General features: G+C 39.3%; 1 protein-coding gene across 4 annotated transcripts in view; it reads right to left on the reverse strand.

Moving 5' to 3' along the window:
* cables1 (Cdk5 and Abl enzyme substrate 1) overlaps positions 1–18,842 on the reverse strand; it is a 33,704-nt gene extending 14,862 nt beyond the window's left edge. The window contains exons 1-4 of one of the 4 annotated variants that reach the window (XM_038301615.1): positions 18,167–18,841; positions 3,778–3,849; positions 2,219–2,311; positions 45–122 (exon numbers count right to left, since the gene is read on the reverse strand). In XM_038301615.1, the coding sequence (XP_038157543.1) occupies positions 45–122; positions 2,219–2,311; positions 3,778–3,849; positions 18,167–18,714 (791 nt within the window). In that variant the 5' untranslated portion in view covers positions 18,715–18,841. Of the gene's footprint in view, positions 1–44; positions 123–2,218; positions 2,312–3,777; positions 3,850–18,166 lie in introns of all 4 variants that reach the window. The other 3 variants (XM_038301616.1, XM_038301617.1, XM_038301619.1) reach the window with 3 other exon arrangements.
* Between the last annotated feature and the right edge of the window lie 327 nt (positions 18,843–19,169).

Here is a 19,169-nt window from a genome sequence, read left to right on the forward strand (position 1 = left end):
GTGGGCGGAGTCATAAAGAGTACGGCATGCCGTCTGATACATACCCTGTTTGGCTACAATCTTGATAGGGCAGGACAGAAAATACACTATAGAAGGATCTTCTGCCACTGATAAGGACTATCCTATGAAAAAGAAAATGGTGAACAAGCTGATGAGCATCTATCTGGTGAAGATCCACAGGTTTAGGTTGGAGAGAGATGGCAGGTAAAACTTCAGAGCAAAGAGAAGATTGGAAAACCTCAGTAAGGAACTTTGTTCCATCTTTTTTTTTTTAACAGGTGTGGGCATACCTCTACAACTTGTGAGTACTCTAATCCTGAGGGGAAATATTGCAAAGTATTACTTAAGTTTAAAGTGTTAAATAAATCTTTAAATCAGTTGAAGCAAGTGCAAAAAATGTTTTATTGAACACTGGCTCCTTTATGACCCCCCTTCATTTTCTCTGGTCCATGTTGAGTGTGGTACACACCAGGCCATCAAACAGCAATGTAACTACCTGCAGCCCTATATAAAGGCCCACTGTTCACTAAAAGACACCTGTGATGCTGATTAGTGAACACACCTCTCCTTAACATGTGTCTTTGGTCACACTTATTTGAAGTTTGTTTCTAGGGGTACCATCATTTTGTACAGGCCTGTTTCATGAGTTTATTTTTAAAATAATTCTGTTTAAGCACGGTTCAAAAAAATGTCGGTATTTTATAGATTTATTTTTTTCATTATTAATTTTTGAGAGACAATTTATTTCTTGGACCAATGGTTCACAATTTGGTATATATATTTTAATACGTCTATAATAAGTCGAAAAAATGGTTTATCCATTTAGTTCATCAGTATTTTTAAACCAGCGTTGGATCACTTCTCTTTTTACTTTTATGGTGACACTTAAAAATGTAATATCAAATAAACTAGACATAAAAGATTTCAAATAACTAATCAAAGCAAAGTTTTTGGTTTGTAAATATCCAAAACACTTGTAGATGTATATTCCACGAACTGATGAGGCAAAGAAAAAATGTTTTGGAAGATGTATGCCCCATGTTATATTTACAGTAAAACACAAAGAGAAAATTGAGTCAGGCATGTTGCTGGGGGTGTTATGGTGTTGGACTGCTTTAGAACTTGCTCTAGTTGATGAAACCATGAACTCTGTTCTGTACCGGTAAATCCTAAAGGAGAATCGAGGGTCAAACTCGAGAATATTGGACTTATAGAGCATCTATGAGCTTAAACATAGGTTTGATAATGGTGTAAAATACTTTAAAGTACTCTGTAAGGAAGTAATTAATGATTTAAATGTAATTTCCCTTTGGGATTAATAAAGTATTTTTGAATTTAATTGAATAAACAGTATTTCTCTAAAAAAAAAAATTGTCCGACACATGGACCATAGCAAAAAATAAATATCAGCATAAAAGCCAAAACTTTAAAAAGGTGATAGCTCCGTAAATACCTTTATACAATGCTATTTCTCACATCCTATTTTCCTGTTGAAGTAGAGCTAAAATTTTTAAAATACATGTTAGGTCTAGTTCAGTACATGGCACATACTATGATAAGAGTTGACTTTAGGAAAGGTTAAAAAAAAAAATCTTCCAATCATTTCTTAATAGAGCTGGATCTATCCAGCTTATGAGCAACACTAGTGCACCTTTTTTAGCACATGCTAATCAATACCAATAATGGGAAGGTAAGACTGAGCCCATCTTAAAAAGTACCACCAAATCCATCATCTTTTCTAAAATGATATAGATAAAATCATTCTCTGTGTAAGTCAAAGGATCAATAAGAATCTAGAAATAAAATCACTCCTTTCCCAAAAAATAAAGTCTCTCCTCAGTAATAAGTTAAAGATCAGCACATCGGAGGCAGAATTTGTTGAATGCAAGCAGTTTCTGTGTTGCATACATGCTTCTGAAAAGTGATCAAAACATTCTTTTCAGCATCCAGCAGTGAGACTAGGTGTGTGATTGAAAAAGAAAGTCAGTGTTAACCTGATAAATATTCAAATACAAGTTCATTAGATTGCATAACAGTTCAACTGGATTGGATATCCAGTTTCTTTGTGTGCAAGTCAGAGGGACATGCTGTGAATGGATAGGGCCTGCTCCCTGTAATGTGAGAAAGAACCAAACTGTACTTCATTGACTGGTGTAGCTTCACATCGTTCAATGAGGACCTGCAATGACTGAATGATGGCTTCTGCTTGACTTCATACCTTCCATTGTGCATATCATGTTGACGAATGTTCTTTATGAAGTGAATCTTCTTGAAGCTCCTTGGTCGAGGTGAACCCGATAGGGTTCGGCATCTAAAATACACAACCAACAAGAAAATTACACAGATAAAGAAGGCAAGGCAAATTTATTTGTATAGCACAATTCAGTACAAAGACAATGCAAAGTGCTTTACATGATTAAAATACAAGAAGATAAAACCGAATCAAAGCAAGTATGAAAAAATTAAAAAATAAATAAAATCAAATAAAAAAATGCAGAAACAAAAAAAGAATATTAAAAACAGTTGGATTAAAGAAAATATGTTTTAGTTGAACTGTTTAACTAGAACAGTCGAAGGCAATCCTAAACAAATGTGTTTTTAGTCTTGATTTAAAGGAACTCAGGCTTTCTGCACTTTTACAGTTTTCTGGAAGTTTGTTCCAGATAAGTGGAGCATAGGAACTAAATGCTGCTTCTCCATGTTTAATCTGGTTCTAGGCATGCAGAGCAGGCTGGAGCCAGAAGACCTGAGTCGTCTGGAAGGTTGATACACTGATAGCAAGTCTGTGATGTATTTAGGTGCTAAGCCATTCAGAGATTTATAGACTAACAGAAGTATTTTAGAGTCTATTCTCTGAGATACAGGGAGCCAGTGTAAGGACTTTAGAACTGGGGTGATGTGCTCTACTTTCTTAGTCTTAGTGAGGACACGGGCAGCAGCGTTCTGGATCAGCTGCAGCTGTCTGATCCACTTTTTAGGCAGACCTGTGAAAACACTGTTGCAGTAATCAATTCGACTAAAAATAAACGCATGGATTAGTTTTTCCAGATCATGCTGAGACATTAGTCCTTTAATCCTGGAAATGTTCTTCAGGTGATAGAAATCCGACCTTGTAATTGTCTTTAAATGCTTTTGGAGCTTCAAGTCTGAACCCTGCACTACACCTAGATTTCGTGCCTGATCAGTGGTTACTAGCTGAAGCGACTGAAGCTGTGTGCTAACTTTAGATCTCTCCTCTATTGGTCCAAAGATTATTACTTCAGTTTTGTTTTTATTCAGTTAAAGAAAATTATGGCACATCCAGGCATTGATTTCTTCTAAGCATTTCCTCAGTGCTTGAATGGGTTCATAGTCACCTGGTGACATGGTGATGTAAAGCTGTGTGTCGTCTGCATAGTTATGGTAGCTGATGTTGTTGTTTTTATTTAACTGAGCACGAGGGAGCATGTAGATATTGAATAGGAGGGGACCCAGGATGGACCCTTGGGGAACCCCACATGTGATTTTTGTCATCTCTGATGTAAAGTTACCTACTGACACAAAAAAGTCCCTGTCCTTTAAGTATGATTTAAACCAGTTGAGAGCTGTACCAGAGAGGCCGAACCAGTTTTCCAGGCGCTCTAACAGGATGGAGTGATCTACAGTATCGAATGCTGCACTGAGGTCCAATAGTACCAGCACTGTGGTTCTTCCGCAGTCTGTATTTATACGGATGTCATGTCAAAGAAGGTGGAATCCCCCTCCCCAAGTTAATTTGAGAGGATTTTTTGCTTGTACCTGCGTAGAGGAGCGTTCTCCTCAATGTCTTCCAGAGTTTCTAGTGAGGAACGCTGAGAGATGAGTCTCCTTCTGTGAAATTAAACAGATGAGGGCAACCTTTAACTGAGATAATGTGAACTCAGATTTCTACAGCACTAAAAGACAGACTGGGTTTGATTTAGCAAAAAAGCCCTAGCAAAGTGATAGTAATAAAAGATTTAGATCAAAAGGTTAAAAAAAAAACAAAAAAACAAAAAAAAACGCCTTTAATCAGAGCCTTCATACCATTATCTAAAACTCTGAATAAAAAATATGACAGGCCATGGCAAACCCATGAGCAAGTTTACACCAGGCCGTTTTAAGGTACTTACAGATCCTCAAAGACTGGAATCTAAGCTTTCTAATTACTTAAAGCCTGAGGAAATCAAAAAGCTTTGGAAAAAAACATGACCATTTGGAGGTTGGCACTCTACAAAGTATTTCAAATAGATAACTGGCTTTGAAGATTCTTTGGAATCAACCCAAAAGTGGCAACAAAAACAGTTCATTTCAATACCTTTGCATATCTCCCCATCAGTGCTTATAAATAGGCTTCAAGTCAAGAAACTACAATCGTTTTCAGTGTAAAGGTAATTTTAAGTGTAAAACTTAAAAACTCGAAATTGACAAAATTGGTAAGTCTCAACTGTTTAAGTTTTTACCTCATTTTAAGTTGTCAATTTTTTCAGCAATTGATCAATAGGAGGGACAAAAGGCAGCAGTTTGCGGGTTTGTGGTCGATGTGTGTGCCCAATTAGAATGCAGGTATGAATAGAGGAAAGCTAGAATTATGTTTACACCTTTTGATAGATGTTAATTGTTATGTATGGGGTAGGGATGCGAATCGAAAACCGGTTCCTGTTCAGAACTGGCTCTGTGTGTTACAATTCCATGGCACAGTTTGGCAGCTTGCTTAATGGTTCTTTTAACGAGTCCAGGCAGCACCAGAGGGCGCTAGGCAGCATGACTTATGCCATGTTTTCCACATAAGTTACGCACACAGCATTCAGAAAGCAAGTACCACGTGACCAGGCGTAAGTCTAGAAAAGAAAAAACAAAAAAATGGCGTCCCATCAGGTAAACCGATCGAAAGTTTGGAAGTAAAGTGGCAATAACATCCGCGGGAGGAATTACATCCAACATGCAGAAACACCTGTGCACACAACATGGCATACATTTGAACTAATGCCGTGTTTTTGATGCTTCCAGACAGAAGCTAAAGTTACGACCAGCATGGAAGGCGACTCTGGTGGTAACTGGCTCGTTTTATATCACTGGCTGTGCTTATTGTGGTTCCTAGTAAATCATATTCCATTTCTGGAAATAAACCAATTTCCTACCTCTCTGTGGGTTATGCTATGAAGTTGTTCCGCAGTTCAGGGAGCGAGAGAAAGTTGATGCTCGTTTATTTAAATCACGGGGAGATTATTTGATTTCCCGAAATTGTACTGTAATGCTTATTCATTAAACGGATGCCATCTCCATTTAGACGGGTAGCCTGGCTGGCTCAGAGGCTGGCAGCTCCAGTTCACTGCCTTTTGTTTTCACCAAGGCAGGTAGAAATAGAATGTCTCAGGCGAAGGTAGACGAATGTCACTGTGCACTTACCAAGTTCATTGTTTCACAGAATCGATAGGAGAATCGATAAGGAATCTAATCGTTTCACAGGATCGATTAGGGAATCGGAATGGTGAAAACCTTATCAATTCCAAACCGTAGTATGGAGGGCTTTATCCTCACAGATTTATTCTAATGGTGCGTTCTCAAAAAACAGTCCACAGCACCATTATATAAAGCAATGTGGTGGATTTGTTTCTAGCAACGCGTCAGGCACAGTTTTAGCTATTGCAACAGCAACACAAAACTTACAATGGATCTGGTTGCTTGAGTTGGAAAACTTATGTTTCTTGTCACATCGTGATAATCACTCAGAACTGTATGTGGCAGTAACATGAGGTGAAGGATCGCAGCAGAGACAAAGCTTTTTTTCTCCGATCAAAATTAAAGATAGAAAAAAGTAATGTAATAAAGTAAGTAATTAAGCTCGACAGGTTTGCGGGTGGCTTTTCAAGAAGTTGTTTTAATTTAGCTTTAAAAAGGCTGTAAAATCATCCAGTATTCACCCTCATCCCTTAGCTCCAGGGCAGGTCCCAGCTCTATGCACTCTCTGCCTAGCGTCTTGCTCTAATCTACAGCTGTTCCTGCTGTCAGCTTGCAGAGGAAGCCCCGGCAAACACAACACCTTTAACATACACCGTCTTTTGTCATGCTCCAATCTTGCTTGTTTCTTTAGTGCTTATGACACATTACAAATATGCAGAAGGTAACCATAATTCAAAGAGTTCCAACCATTAACCATAATTATAATTAAAATGTTTTGTTTAGTGCATTAAAAAAAGAATCTTTACATTCTTATTAATGAGCAAAGGGTTCCAATGTCTTAAGAGTATGAATCCAGCATACCTCTCAGGTAAAGCTAGAGGCTGACAAGTTTCACAGACCGAAAGCTCCTATATTAAAGGTAAAACATTATGCCTGGTGTTTAATACAGACACCATCATGTCTGCCATCTGTTAACACTGTGGTTTAGTGATCAATGATCTCCTCAGTCTGATGAAGAGTATGTAGTATTTCTCAGGATCTGAGCTGCTAAGAGGATAACGAGCCGGCTCCACAAGCCCTCTGTGTAACACATTCGGTCACAGATGGCCTTTATTTTACACTTTAGCTGCTCAGCTCAATTCTGCTGCAGCAACACTTTTAGTATGTGATCCGCTGCCAGTTTCAGAAAATAAACCCACATGTGAAAGCCAAGGATCCCAGAGCTGTTCCAATAATGGGTCATAATCACACAATTAGCACCACGTAACAATACTGTATTACTATTTAGTCAGACCCACAAAGTTTCACAACCTAAGAAATTTTAATTGTCCAAAAATAAAACATTTCCTCACCTGCAGGTTAGAACAACAGTTTAAAAATATTCTGAATCCACTCTCTTCAAAACTAGATATGAAATAGTGGTGCAAACATTCAAAAGACATAAAATAATTGAGCCTGATGAACTTCAGAGTTAAAGGAAAAGTCCGGTCAGCAAGGAATAACCAATGGGTCATTATTTATAATTTAAACTAATACGTTTGCGATGATTTAATGTATTTAGCATTAACAAGTGAAAAAAAATAAAGCAATATTTTTAGTCGCGATCCCCAAGATCGGGAACACCTTACTCCTGATATCTTCCGGCAGACGTCATGGTTCAGTAAGCCGAGCGCCATTCTCCCCGCTTTACAAGCAAATTCAATGGGAACTACTCGACACCCCTGCCATCAACAACACTTATTTAAGATTTCAAAGGGGACTTCACCATTGAAAGTTGGATGTTGTAATACATTGGATAAAAGTGACTAAAAAGATTAGTGATTTGACCTTTCAGATTCATGATTCATCATGGGTTCTCGGTTGGATTGCCAACCTGAAGAGGCAGGATTTGCCATCGAACTCCTGGCCAGAGAAAAACACATCATTAATCCGTTAATCTCTGCTTCACATAGAGCACTGGTTGTCGCCATCATGGATAATGGCGCGACTTGCTCAACAGCCAATACCGCACCGTAACGAACCGGTAGGTGGCAGTAGTGTTCTTTAACAAACATGGATGTCTCTGGTAAAGCACATTCAAATGAAATAACTCTTAATTAAAAACACTTATTTATTAAAAAGTATGTAATAATCTCATACTTAAAGTACTTTCAGAAGCTTGTATTCTGAATGTTACTGCACTTTTCCTTTAAAACGACCACACTGAAAGTATTTGTTGATGCTTGAGAAGTCTGAATGGACTGATTGTTGACGAGGAGATTAAAACGGGAAGACGAATTAGGCTGCTTATCACGCACCTAACAGTAATAAAACCAAAATGAAGAACATCAATCTCTGATAAAAGCAAGACTGGGGCAATAAACATTAAGTCTAAATAACTAGAATGTTTCCAATAGACGTCAGCTGGGTCTCTAAATGAGCGTCATAATAAAAGAGGGCCTGCCCTGCCCTCTGCCTGAGGGTTGAAGGAGAGTGATCATGTGATTTATGGTCATCCTTCAGTTGCCAAGCTCAGACCTGAAAAGGATCAATAGTTGCAGCTTTCCTCATAAGGCATTCAGCTTGACAGCTTTCTTTCAATGCATCACTTTAATTATGGAATTAACTAATTAGGCAAAAATCCCAAAGACCTATTCAAAAAATCCTTAGCTTGACAATTTGCAAGATAGTTTTTGATTATTTCTATCCAGTTTCCAATAACCATCGAGCCGTGCTGCCTTGGCTTGATGGCAGAGATGGCATGTCATACTTAACAATATTCAGTGGGAAATTTTTTTTACTGCTGATACAGCAATCAAACAATTTTAATGTTTTTAATCAAACAGTTTTAACATTTTTCTTCTGCTAATTTAAGAATTTATCAGTAAAAATGAGCTCCAAGTCTTTGAAGTTTACAGATTATCTTAGATCAAAACTCTCCAAAATCTGAACATTACTCCCTTACAGAGTAAACATGCCTTCAAAATAGGAAGATAAATAAAAACATATTCCAAAATAAAACAACTTTAAATTTCCAATGGGTGTGGATAAACTCTCCCTGCTTTATGTTTTTAAGGATGTTTAAGCAAAGAACTGCAGTAGTTTTCACATTTATCATTGAATCCTTTGCTGTTGAATCTGGCATTTTGTTGAAAACAAAATAATGTTGTTATCAAGAAAATCTAACATGATATTTTCAGAATGTTACTGACGAGTATGGCTAATATTGAAATTAACTATATGTTCATTTTATTTGTCATCCTTAAATCAACTACCCCGATAAATGCATGTTGGCTTTAGTTTTTCCTTTCTCCTGTACCATATGCTTACTCAGAGGAGAGATTGCCACAAAGTCAAAGCAATTACCTCAACTTCCTTAATGTTTGTCCAAATGGTGAAATTTAAATTAACCTTACTTTTATGAAACTGTGAATGGATTTATTCAATATGATTTGATGCAATGTGTAAATATTTTCTTTAATCAGAAACTAATTAGACAGGTTTTTCTTGTGAAGAACTTGAAATGAACATTTTCGGACAATTAGCATTATAAAAATAAACTGAATTGAGCACCTAATGGAGTTAAGCAGGAAAAACCCACAACGAAAAAGTAAACTATGTAATATAAATAAAACTGTGGCTTTTCTGCAGCTTTATTATAGTGACATTTTAAGCTTGTAAAAATTACATTGCCTTTATTTATTTCTAAGTGGTGATGGGGACAGGGGACCCTGTCTGGGAAAACGGCACATATTAAGTGTCTATCTATGGACAGAACCAACTCTTGAGAGGGACATTACTACAACAAATGATTTATTTTTTGTAGGACATTTTGTACAAACCTAGAATTTTGTAAATTGAAAACTTTCAAAAGTTATTCACTAGCGAGCTGATCGTGATGCTTCTTGTTTACTTTGACGCAAAAGCAGCTTTTATATTTGGACTTTGATCCAACCTCTGTGGATGAACAGCTGCTGTTCTTAATGTAAAAGCACAAAATTCAGGAGACAAAAACAACAACCTGGCCCTTCATTCAGTCCCGAGACAACTGCAGGGGCAAGGGTCAGTACAATCAGTGTCTAGCCCTTTGGTTAGACATTAACTGGGTTGAGTGTGAAAACTCGCCGATGGCTTATAACCTCCAATTTCTTTCACACAATCCCTGCTATTGTTGCCTGATGTGATCTTGTTCAACAGTGACCCGAATTTATGCAAAATTAAATTGATTCTGCTATAAATGCAATAAAATTCTCTTGTAATGAAATGTTCAAAAAAGGGACTTTGAATGTTTCCCAGCAGTGCTGTGGTCAAAGCTATAAAATAAAGGGGGCTGTTTGGAAGTGGAGAATAGAAGGGCTCACATGTAAGACCTGTTGGCAGCTGGCCACAGTACACAGTCTTCCATTTTGCAACAAAGTCAAAGTAAATGCAAAGGTCTGGATTAATTCACACAGAGTGCTTTGCCAAAGTAGGGATTTGATCAATTGAAGTGAGGGGAAAAAAAGAAAAAAGTCAGGAAAGCTGAGCCTCTATGATCGGAACACATCAGATACTTAGACTTGAAAAAAAAATAAATAAAAATTGGCCACAAAAGATAAGCAAACTTCTTTGTATCTTTTAACATTCAAAAGTGGAAATATAAGCTACTTATTGGGACGCACAGTACTAGTGATCATGTGGGCAGAAAAAAGTATTTTCAGTAAAAACACACTGAAGGGCAAACCTAAAATGAAGTGTTCAGGGTCTGAGTGTTGAAGCAAAAGAATTAAAACAAACAGTGTAAACCAAAAAAGTCTTATTCTATACTTGTACATACTTTAACAAACTTTTAGCTATACAAAATGGACAACGAGTCAATTCACTCAAGGGATATTCATCAAATATCACTTTTGAAACATTCAGAGTGATAAATTTTGATCAAATGGTGCAGCCAATAAAAGATCAATGGCTTTTATGGTTCACGTATCCAAATATTGAGAACAGCAGCGACTATTCAGCTATTACCTATGTTGCACATCTAAAAGCTATGCTCTGGTTTTTACATGCAGTTCTATAGAGAAGTTTAGGGGATTTTCTTCATCGTGAGACGCATCATTTAAAAAGACAGTGTTATGTGAAACACACACCAAGAAACAGGCGACGCATTTTCTGCATTTTGATAAATAAACTATTGAGGTATTGATAAACAGAGAAGCAACAGGAAGCAAAATATTTAGAATGTTGTGGATGAGCTAAACAGAGCGAATGGCTTTATCAGATTTGATGGGGGGGAAAGCTTAATATGAAATATTTCATAAAACTGTCATTTTAAAGAAATGCAAAAGTGAACCTATTGTAGCCCATTATGATCTATTCAAAGATCACAAAACAATCATCTGATTTCACATTAAGTGCAACCCTCCTTAAGAAAATAATAACTGTGGTCTGAAATTCAGGGGTTATTTTAATCCTCCACTTTAAAAGGTTAAATATATATTTTACAGTGATAAATGTGACTTTAAGGCTTAACGGGAGTCTTTATAGCTTAAGTTATAAAGAACTTAGAGCTTTTAAAATGGGTTCAGGGTTTATTCAAATCATTTTTTAATAAGAAGTTACAGTCAGTACCAAGATTATTCCTTTAAGTCAAACAAATGAGCTTATATGTTGTTAAACTAAAGTGGTAAAAAAAATAAAATAAATAAAACTAACTATATGTAAGAAATTAGTGACCAAAGAAGTGCAAAAATGATAACAGTATTTCTCACTCTGTTCACAAAAAATATGTTGATAGTTAGACACATGCTGGACCTTGTTACACTGTCTCATATTCAGCTCCTGAGGGCCCCTCTGACCATATGTTGACAGCTCAGACTTTGCAAGACTCAGAGGAAAATGAAGCCTCTTTTACAACGCTGTAATTGTTCCAACCATGACCTCAGCACACAGCAATCGATCTCATAACCAAAAAGTATGCAACCTAATCATACCAAACATCAGAGGAACATTCAGTTGGCTCCTCCTTTGTTTCCAGTCAGTTTGGGAAATACTGCAAAGCACATGTTTCTGGATCACTGCTGATTTGAACAAAACTAAAAGAGGATGTGTACAGATTATGTTTGTCTGATGGAAAAGAAAAAAATGGAGGATTGCTCTACACCTCCAGCAAACAGCACCAGAAGGGGCATGGCATGCTATATTTAAAACACAGCTTCTAATGTACTGATTTATTATGAATATATACTGAAGACCGCAAAGACATTTTCACATTATAATCTGAGGGATTATAGAAGAATTTAGCCTCTTGGTGATTCAGTTCTGGAAACACATCAGAGCATCTGCTACATCCTGAATGGGAGCAGGACTCGAGGCCAACAACTCTGAAGGGAGGATGTGTCTCCGATTCTCCTGAGAGAGGAAGCAGAGAGCAGAAAATACAGAGTACAGAGCCAGACTGCTTCTCAGAAAGCATGGGCATCCTGCCTCTCCCAGCCAGGCACCCCTCGTCATGTTTCCACCAGCTGCCCTCGGTAAAACAAACCTGGCACTGTCAGGAGAGCGCTCCTAAGTCTGTGCATCAGGGGGTTGAGCTCCATGAACAGGTTACTCATTTCTCACCAGTAGAAATCATTTTACATGGATGATCTTCAAAATCAGGGCCCAGTCCAAATTTAGCAGGTTGGTACTGTATTAATTAGCGCAGCAACAAAGGTTGTTAAAGGGCTAGATAAGGGTGGCTCAGAAACGTAAAAATACAAATCTCTTCTATAAGTAATATTTTGTCTCTTCATAATACCTTTGAAAAGACATTGTCGGGATGTTGAGGAAGTCATCATACATCTGCATCAACAAACTGCCATTTAGACAAGATAGGACGGCACTGTGAGGATCATGTGCTTTGATTTTCTAAGGGATTGCCTTCGAGTTAATGAGTCGATGCAATCAACTGGTTTTCCTTAGATAGAAAACTGTATTATCTGGATGAATTGTAAAGTTCCTTGATATGACGTGTTGTGAGTGGCGCTATATAAATAAACTGAATTGAATGCATTAAAAAACGGTTCAGTCTGATTTACTTTGTCAGAAACTCCAGAAAAGGCTCAGAACACTCAACAGTTGCCTGGATGAAAGACTACCTGACAAACCCTTTGTGAGATTGGGTCAAACGGATAGGAGCACAGGGATGGGAGTACATGACAAGAGTCCTGTCATCTGCAGAAATAATTGGAAGACTGAAACGACAGGGAGCTGGTGAACTGCTTTGTGGCATGATGGAGGAACAATCGGCTGATCCTTAATGTGAACACAACAAAGGAGATGATTGCAGATTATGAAGAAGCAGAAATAAGTAAAGCCCTATGTTCAACTGGACATCAAACTGGACTGGAGACACCAGACACGTTGTCTACTGGAAAGGACAGAGCAGACTGTACTAAAGCCGGGCTTACACTGAAGCCCTAAGGAATAAGAATTTTTCGATTGGCCCGACTTTCAGCCTGATCATGTGTCGTGCGCTGTATGTTTGATTTTCAGTCGACCGTCGTGGGCAATTCGCTCAGTGGGCATGCGCAAAAAAGGACTCTTCTTCTTCCTCTCAGATGAAAACACAGAAGTATGAGGGGGGTGGGGGGGTGGGTGGTGAAATTGAGTTTTTGATAGAACGTGGCAGCCACATTTGGTCAGCCATGTCTTTGTCCAAATACGTCGCCGGCTTTTCTTTTTAGGACTTTCAGCACACAAAATTGCACAAATTGCCAAAGTAGATCACATCAGAGCAACATGCATGCAATGATTGAAAAAATTTGCCCAGTTAATGTCGGGCTTAAAGGAAGCTTAGGTCCTTTAGCAGCAAGATTATGCACATCTTCTATCCATGTCCTGCACAGTGTGATCTCTTCTGCCATCATCTTCTGGGGTAACATCAGAGCAAATTATTTGAAGCTCAACAACTGGAAGTATTTCGGGTTCCGTAAGGATGGAAGAAAACTGATGAAGGATATGGCTACAGTATATGCAGAGCTTGTTGTTGCAAAATTTGCTACTGTGGCACACATCCAATTTGTCTGCTCACCTAAGAAGACACCATGGTGTCCAAGGCGAAGAAAAAGTACAGCCCTCTACATCGCCACTGACAAAAATTTTCCCTCAGAAGTTTTCACATTTCTAAGAGGGCAAGGAATATATCAAAGGCAATCGCATTCTTCATATGTACATACATACGTCCCTATTATGTTGTGGAGAACGAAGGCTTCTGATACCTGCTCAACACTCTGGAGCTGAGGTATTGAATGTCACTCATTGCACTGATTTTGTGCAGTTATTTTTCAGTGAATGAGGTTATAATAGGCCTAGGTGGAATACACCTACAACTTTTCTCCTTCTGTTATTTGCTGTTTCTCAAATAAAATGCATAATGATTTTACAGCTTTCATTGATTTATTTCAAATTTGTAACATTGTCTAGTCTGTAAGGTAAAAAAAAAAAAAAAGAACCAATTAAGCGAATCGAATCGTATCGTGGTGTATTCTTGAGTATTGAAAATAATCGAATCGTTGGGTCAGGAAATCAATACTGAATCGAATCGCCATGATGGGTGTGATTTACACCCCTAGGTAGACATTAAGAAGATTCAAGGAAGATGATTCAGAGAAGCAGAATTTAAGAACGTAAGTTTATGTCATTCATTTACTCGTTATCCAATACTTGAGTATGAATTAACTGTAAGCTTATTTTAAATGTATACTCATATGTATAATTTTCTCCCTGCAAAATTCACAGCCTGCTTATTTCGAAAATTGTATATTGAATGTTTTCTTTTACAACTCATCTAATTTTATGGCATGGATTCCTTCTGCATTATGAATGAAGGAGGCCGTTTTCAGAGTGCAACATGGCAGAGGAGAATATCTAAGGACCATCAGCTGATGTTAATGTTGCCTTAAACAGGCAATAGTATGGCAAGGGTGATAGAGAAGAAGAGTTTGCATGTTTGGTGCACTTTGTAAGTACTTTGTGTTTTTTTGAATACCCCGAACTAAAAAGACCTGCTATATTGTGTAACTTCTACTTTGCCAAGAAAGGGAAAGAACAGTTTAGTTCAGTTGTTAGGGTTTCACAATAAACCAGAGCTTCCTGAAATAGTGTGGAAGAGACACCAGGAGGGGTGGGGGGTGACAGGGGTTGGGTTGAACAGAACCCTGATGACAACATTCACAAGAGCTGCGTGATAGGGCCAGCCCTCTGCTACACGTGGAGTTGGACAAAAAAGTGTCGTTACAGGAAACTGACATGACAAAAACCCAAAACTCCTTTTCTGTGGGACCAAAAACCAGTTTTAGTCCATGAGGCAGACATCCTATCTACTTTAAAGGACAGGCTTAAAACGTTGCTTTTTTATAAAACTTATAGTTATATTGGCTCAGGTTATCCTAAGCTATCTCCATAGTTATACTGCTATAGGCTTAGACTGCTGGAGGACATGGGGACCCCTTTTCACCAAATCTCTATTCTCCAATTGTACAGTATTTGTTAGTTCAACCCCTGTTCTCATAGTTGCCTTATCTGTCCTGTTTTACTGTGACTGCTTCCTGGATCAAAACATTGGCTGGACAGCTGCCATCAACACATTAGATTACAGATGATAGAGTTGGGCCTGTTTTTCAGTGCTTAGTCCCTTTTTTTTGTCTAGACCTAGCTATGGCTTCAGCTTTTATGTGTGCTCTTTCATCCTTTTTGAAATTAAAACTGACTCATAGCTCATCTGCTTAAGCCGGGCATACACTGTACGATTTTTGGCCATCTTCGTGGATTTTCCAGTCGTGCGAAAATTTTTTGATTCGGCAGAGTTTCAGCCTCATCCTGGCTCATCGTTCTGCCTCATGTAGTATACAGGGGGCGATCCGCCACAGGGGGCGCTACCACCTCCCAATCTGGAATTGTAAGTTCGGAAGAAAATCAAACATGTTTGAAATTCAGTCAGCTGTCGTAAGGTGTTTGCGGACAAATCCTGCCGTTGAAGCTGAGCTACGAGCGTCGAATGCTACTTTCACACCCAAAGCAGCAAGAACAGCAAAAACACTTGTGCTGCTTCATTTTTTATGCTTGTACAAGTTTAACAAGTTTTAGTATGATTTTTAGTGAGAAAGTCCGCCTGAAAACTTAATCTGTGCTGTCAGTTCATCCAGATTACCATCCTGCCTTCAAATATTATTTCACTATTGGAGCCGCTCAGACCCCCACATACCGGGGATGAGCTGTTAGTAGGAATCCCATTCAACAGCAGCCTATGGCCCCGTCATCTCTTTGTAGTTGACATGGCGGCTGGAAGGCGCTTTTCATTTACATAATCCAAACTGCAGGCACCAGGATAATAAAAGCCAACATGTTTTGCCGGCAGATTTTGGCATCGTAAGTTAATTTAGGTGTTATTAAACTGCTGCAGAGGAGTGATCATAGTGATCTGCATAAGCAGCTATAGGTCTCTCTCCCTCCCAGATCAGCTTCTCTGATTGGTTGATGTGGCACGTCGAGCAGCAAAAGTTACATTTTTCCAACTCCAGCAGCAGCTGTGTTTGCAGCGCGTCCTGCGCATCAGATGCTCAGAAGCTCGTGAGGCGCTGATTCAGCTGATCAGATGCGCTGCCCCTGCTGCTTAAAACATGCTGCGGGACTCTTTGCTGTGCCTTGAGGCGCATCAACATTAACTTTGCATGTAAACTAGCTGCTCCTGCTGCCTTTGCTGCTTTAGGTGAGAACGTAGCATTAGAGCCAACTTACCAGAACCTCGAACACTGCGCATGTTCAAACAACAGAGTTCTTCTTCTTCATCCAGTTTAACTGATTTCGACCAGCGCCATCTCTCGGCACTGACATGTGGTTTTTGGACGTGCAGTGTGAGCAGGTAGATTTTATCAGAGCATGGATGACAGTGTGAAAACATGCATCATGAGCTATGAACTATAAGCTCTGCGGTTTCGTCATACAGTTTGAGCAATAGCTGAGTGCAATAATTGAAAATGTTGTACAGTGTATGCCTGGCTTTAGCCGTTTTTTTCCTAAATATGGCCCCCTATGGAGCAGGTTACTGTTACCTATTTAACCAAAGTATTTATAAATTAGTGCTTTTATACATCTGCTTCTGTTTTCTTGAATCCCCATTTGCCCTCAGCAGAAGGGCGCCTGCTCACACCAAGCCTGGTTCTGCAGGAGATTTCTTCCTGTTTTCTTTACCGATGCATGCTTGGTATGAGAGATTGCTGTAGAGTAAATAACAATCAAGTGAATATGCCACCACATACTCATCCAGTAGGAGTAAATATTGCAAGGACAATGACTCCATACAATCATATTGGTTTTCCCTACATAGAAAACTTACCCATGAATAAATGATTTGTTTTGATAACATAAACTGAGGTATGGAAAATACAATAAGCTTGGTGATGTTGCATTAGGAGGAATAATTTTAAGGGGCACTATCACATTCTATGACTATAAATTTCTTCAATACTTGCTAACTCTGGTAGCATACAAATCCTGTCTGAAAAAAATTATTGCACTGTATTGTTTTATGATATATTATTTTTGTGTTTTACATTGTTTTTAGTCCATTTGTTAGTAAATTTAATCTTTTCTTTTATTTAAACCAACATTTCTATGTTACTGTGCATGGGCGCCATAAGCAATCAAGGAAATAATATCCTGGTAGTGGGAATGGAGAAAAAAACATTAAAAGTCCAAGATGAAATGTGAAAAAGCAGAAGCAAGGCCAAGAAGAGCAAGATACTAGTAGCTTTGAGAATACATGTTGGTGTTCACTGAAGCTGTCGAAGAACGCAAGTTGATAAGTGGTGCCAGCAGGTGGCGACTCTGCAAAAAGTAATATTTATGTCTGCCAAGGAGTAAGTGAACATTATGAGATTGAATGCTTGCTTTATTTTAACCAGATTGTTTTTAAGTGTTTTTTTTTCCTAGACATAGTACTTAAGGGGGTCATTTTAGACCCCCCCCATTATAATTCTCGTTTAGGCCCCATGCAACCTTCTTAGACCCACATCTGTGCGTCTCACAGAGTGGAAAAGCTGTTTTCAGGATGCAGTGTATGTTCCAAAACATTCATCCATCCATTTTCTAGCAGGCTTATCCCAGACAGGTCGCCAGTCCATCGCAGGACAACACAGAGACAAACATGACAAACAGCCATTCACACACACACTCACACCTAAAGGGACTGTAGAGAAGCCAATTAACCTAACAGTCATGTTTTTGGACTGTGGGAGGAAGCCGGGGTACCCGGAGAGAACCCACGCATGCTCAGGGAGAACATGCAAACTCCATGCAGAAAGACCCTGGGCCACAGGGCCTGTTCCAAAACAACAACAATAAAAATGTTATACCAGAGTATTACATAAGATCACCATAGCTGTCTCTTAACTTACTTGCAGATTTAAGAAAATCAAAGATGTGGTAGAAAAACTTGACATTATCAGCCACAAACATTTGGGGCTGTAACATAAAAAACATTCACCAATAGCTACACCAGGCATTGTAGGTTTTTAGTGGGGCCCATTATACCAATGTATGCTTAAGGCCTCATTCCACCTTGAACAACTCCTGGGAAGTATTTAATGGAACAATGCATTCATGCAGAGGCCCTTAACTGGTTAAAAACACCAGTTGCTAAAATTATTACAGATATTATTTGGCTCTTCACCTGCAAATACATTAGGGTTGCTTTTTTTTGTTTTTTTGCAAAAGAAGTGTTGAAGTGGATGTATCCAGAGAACACACAGTGAGGCAAACCACTATTTACCTTGACCTCTGCTGCTCTATCTGTCCGCCCTCCAGGCTGAGGCTGGGGGAGAACTGCCTGGAGTAGGCGGCAGGAAGGATTCCCTGAGTGTAGGTCTGCAGCCTCCCTCTGGTCGCGACTGGGACCGCTGAGAAAGGAGAGTTAAACGTGGAGGACGTAAAAGCTTCGCCCTCCATGTCTGCAGCCGCCGGGGCAGCACCAGTCCCACAGCTGCCCCAGCTACTGGAGAGGCGAGCCTGGTTCGCTAAAGCGAGCGCCTGGGTGGCGCTGGTCGCTGCAGCCTCGGCGGTGCCAGCTGCGCCGTGCGCCCCGGAGCGCTCCAGAGAAACCACGCTCTGCCTGGTCCCAGCTTCCAGTGAGTTCCCCTCATGGCTCTGATCGTCTGCATCGTCCTGCACGGGTCGGCCGTCTAAAGAAATGTTACTGAGAAAGGACAGCGCCGCTTGCCTCCTCCTTGGGTCTATGCGTTTCCGTGTATGCTCAATGCTGGAGTGCTTTATCTGCTGAAGCGTGGCTTGGGATGTGTTGCTGCTGGTTGCAGCCGCCATGGTCCGCTCCCAGTTAACCGATTGTTAGATGTTGATTTGATCGTGTTTGTGTGGGTGAATGGAAGAGCCTGTATATAAGGACACGCGTTTAACTGGGTGAAAACAGGCTGGTCACGTGCGCGCAGTATTGTGGCAGCACTGGGGAAATCTGGACCAATGAGCATTGAGGAATACAAGTCCAGTTTTTATTTTTTTTCTACCTTTCCTGACTGCTGAAGCCTCTCTGTTCTCTGACTGGGCATATCCAAAATAAACAAACTTGATCAGTATATCTTAGTGCTGCATAAATAACATTTCCCTTTGCCATTAACCACTGAGCACCACCCATTTAAAACCTGAAACACAAAGGTTTTCAAAAGCATGATTAAATATGTGCTTCTTGCATGCCTAACACTATGGTAGAGATTTTTATACTTGGATCACTGGGAGCTGGTTTAATTTGCTTTTAGAAAATC

This window comes from Cyprinodon tularosa, unplaced genomic scaffold (genome assembly GCF_016077235.1).
Source record: "Cyprinodon tularosa strain WSP-4 unplaced genomic scaffold, ASM1607723v1 ctg47, whole genome shotgun sequence".
NCBI lineage: Eukaryota > Metazoa > Chordata > Actinopteri > Cyprinodontiformes > Cyprinodontidae > Cyprinodon > Cyprinodon tularosa.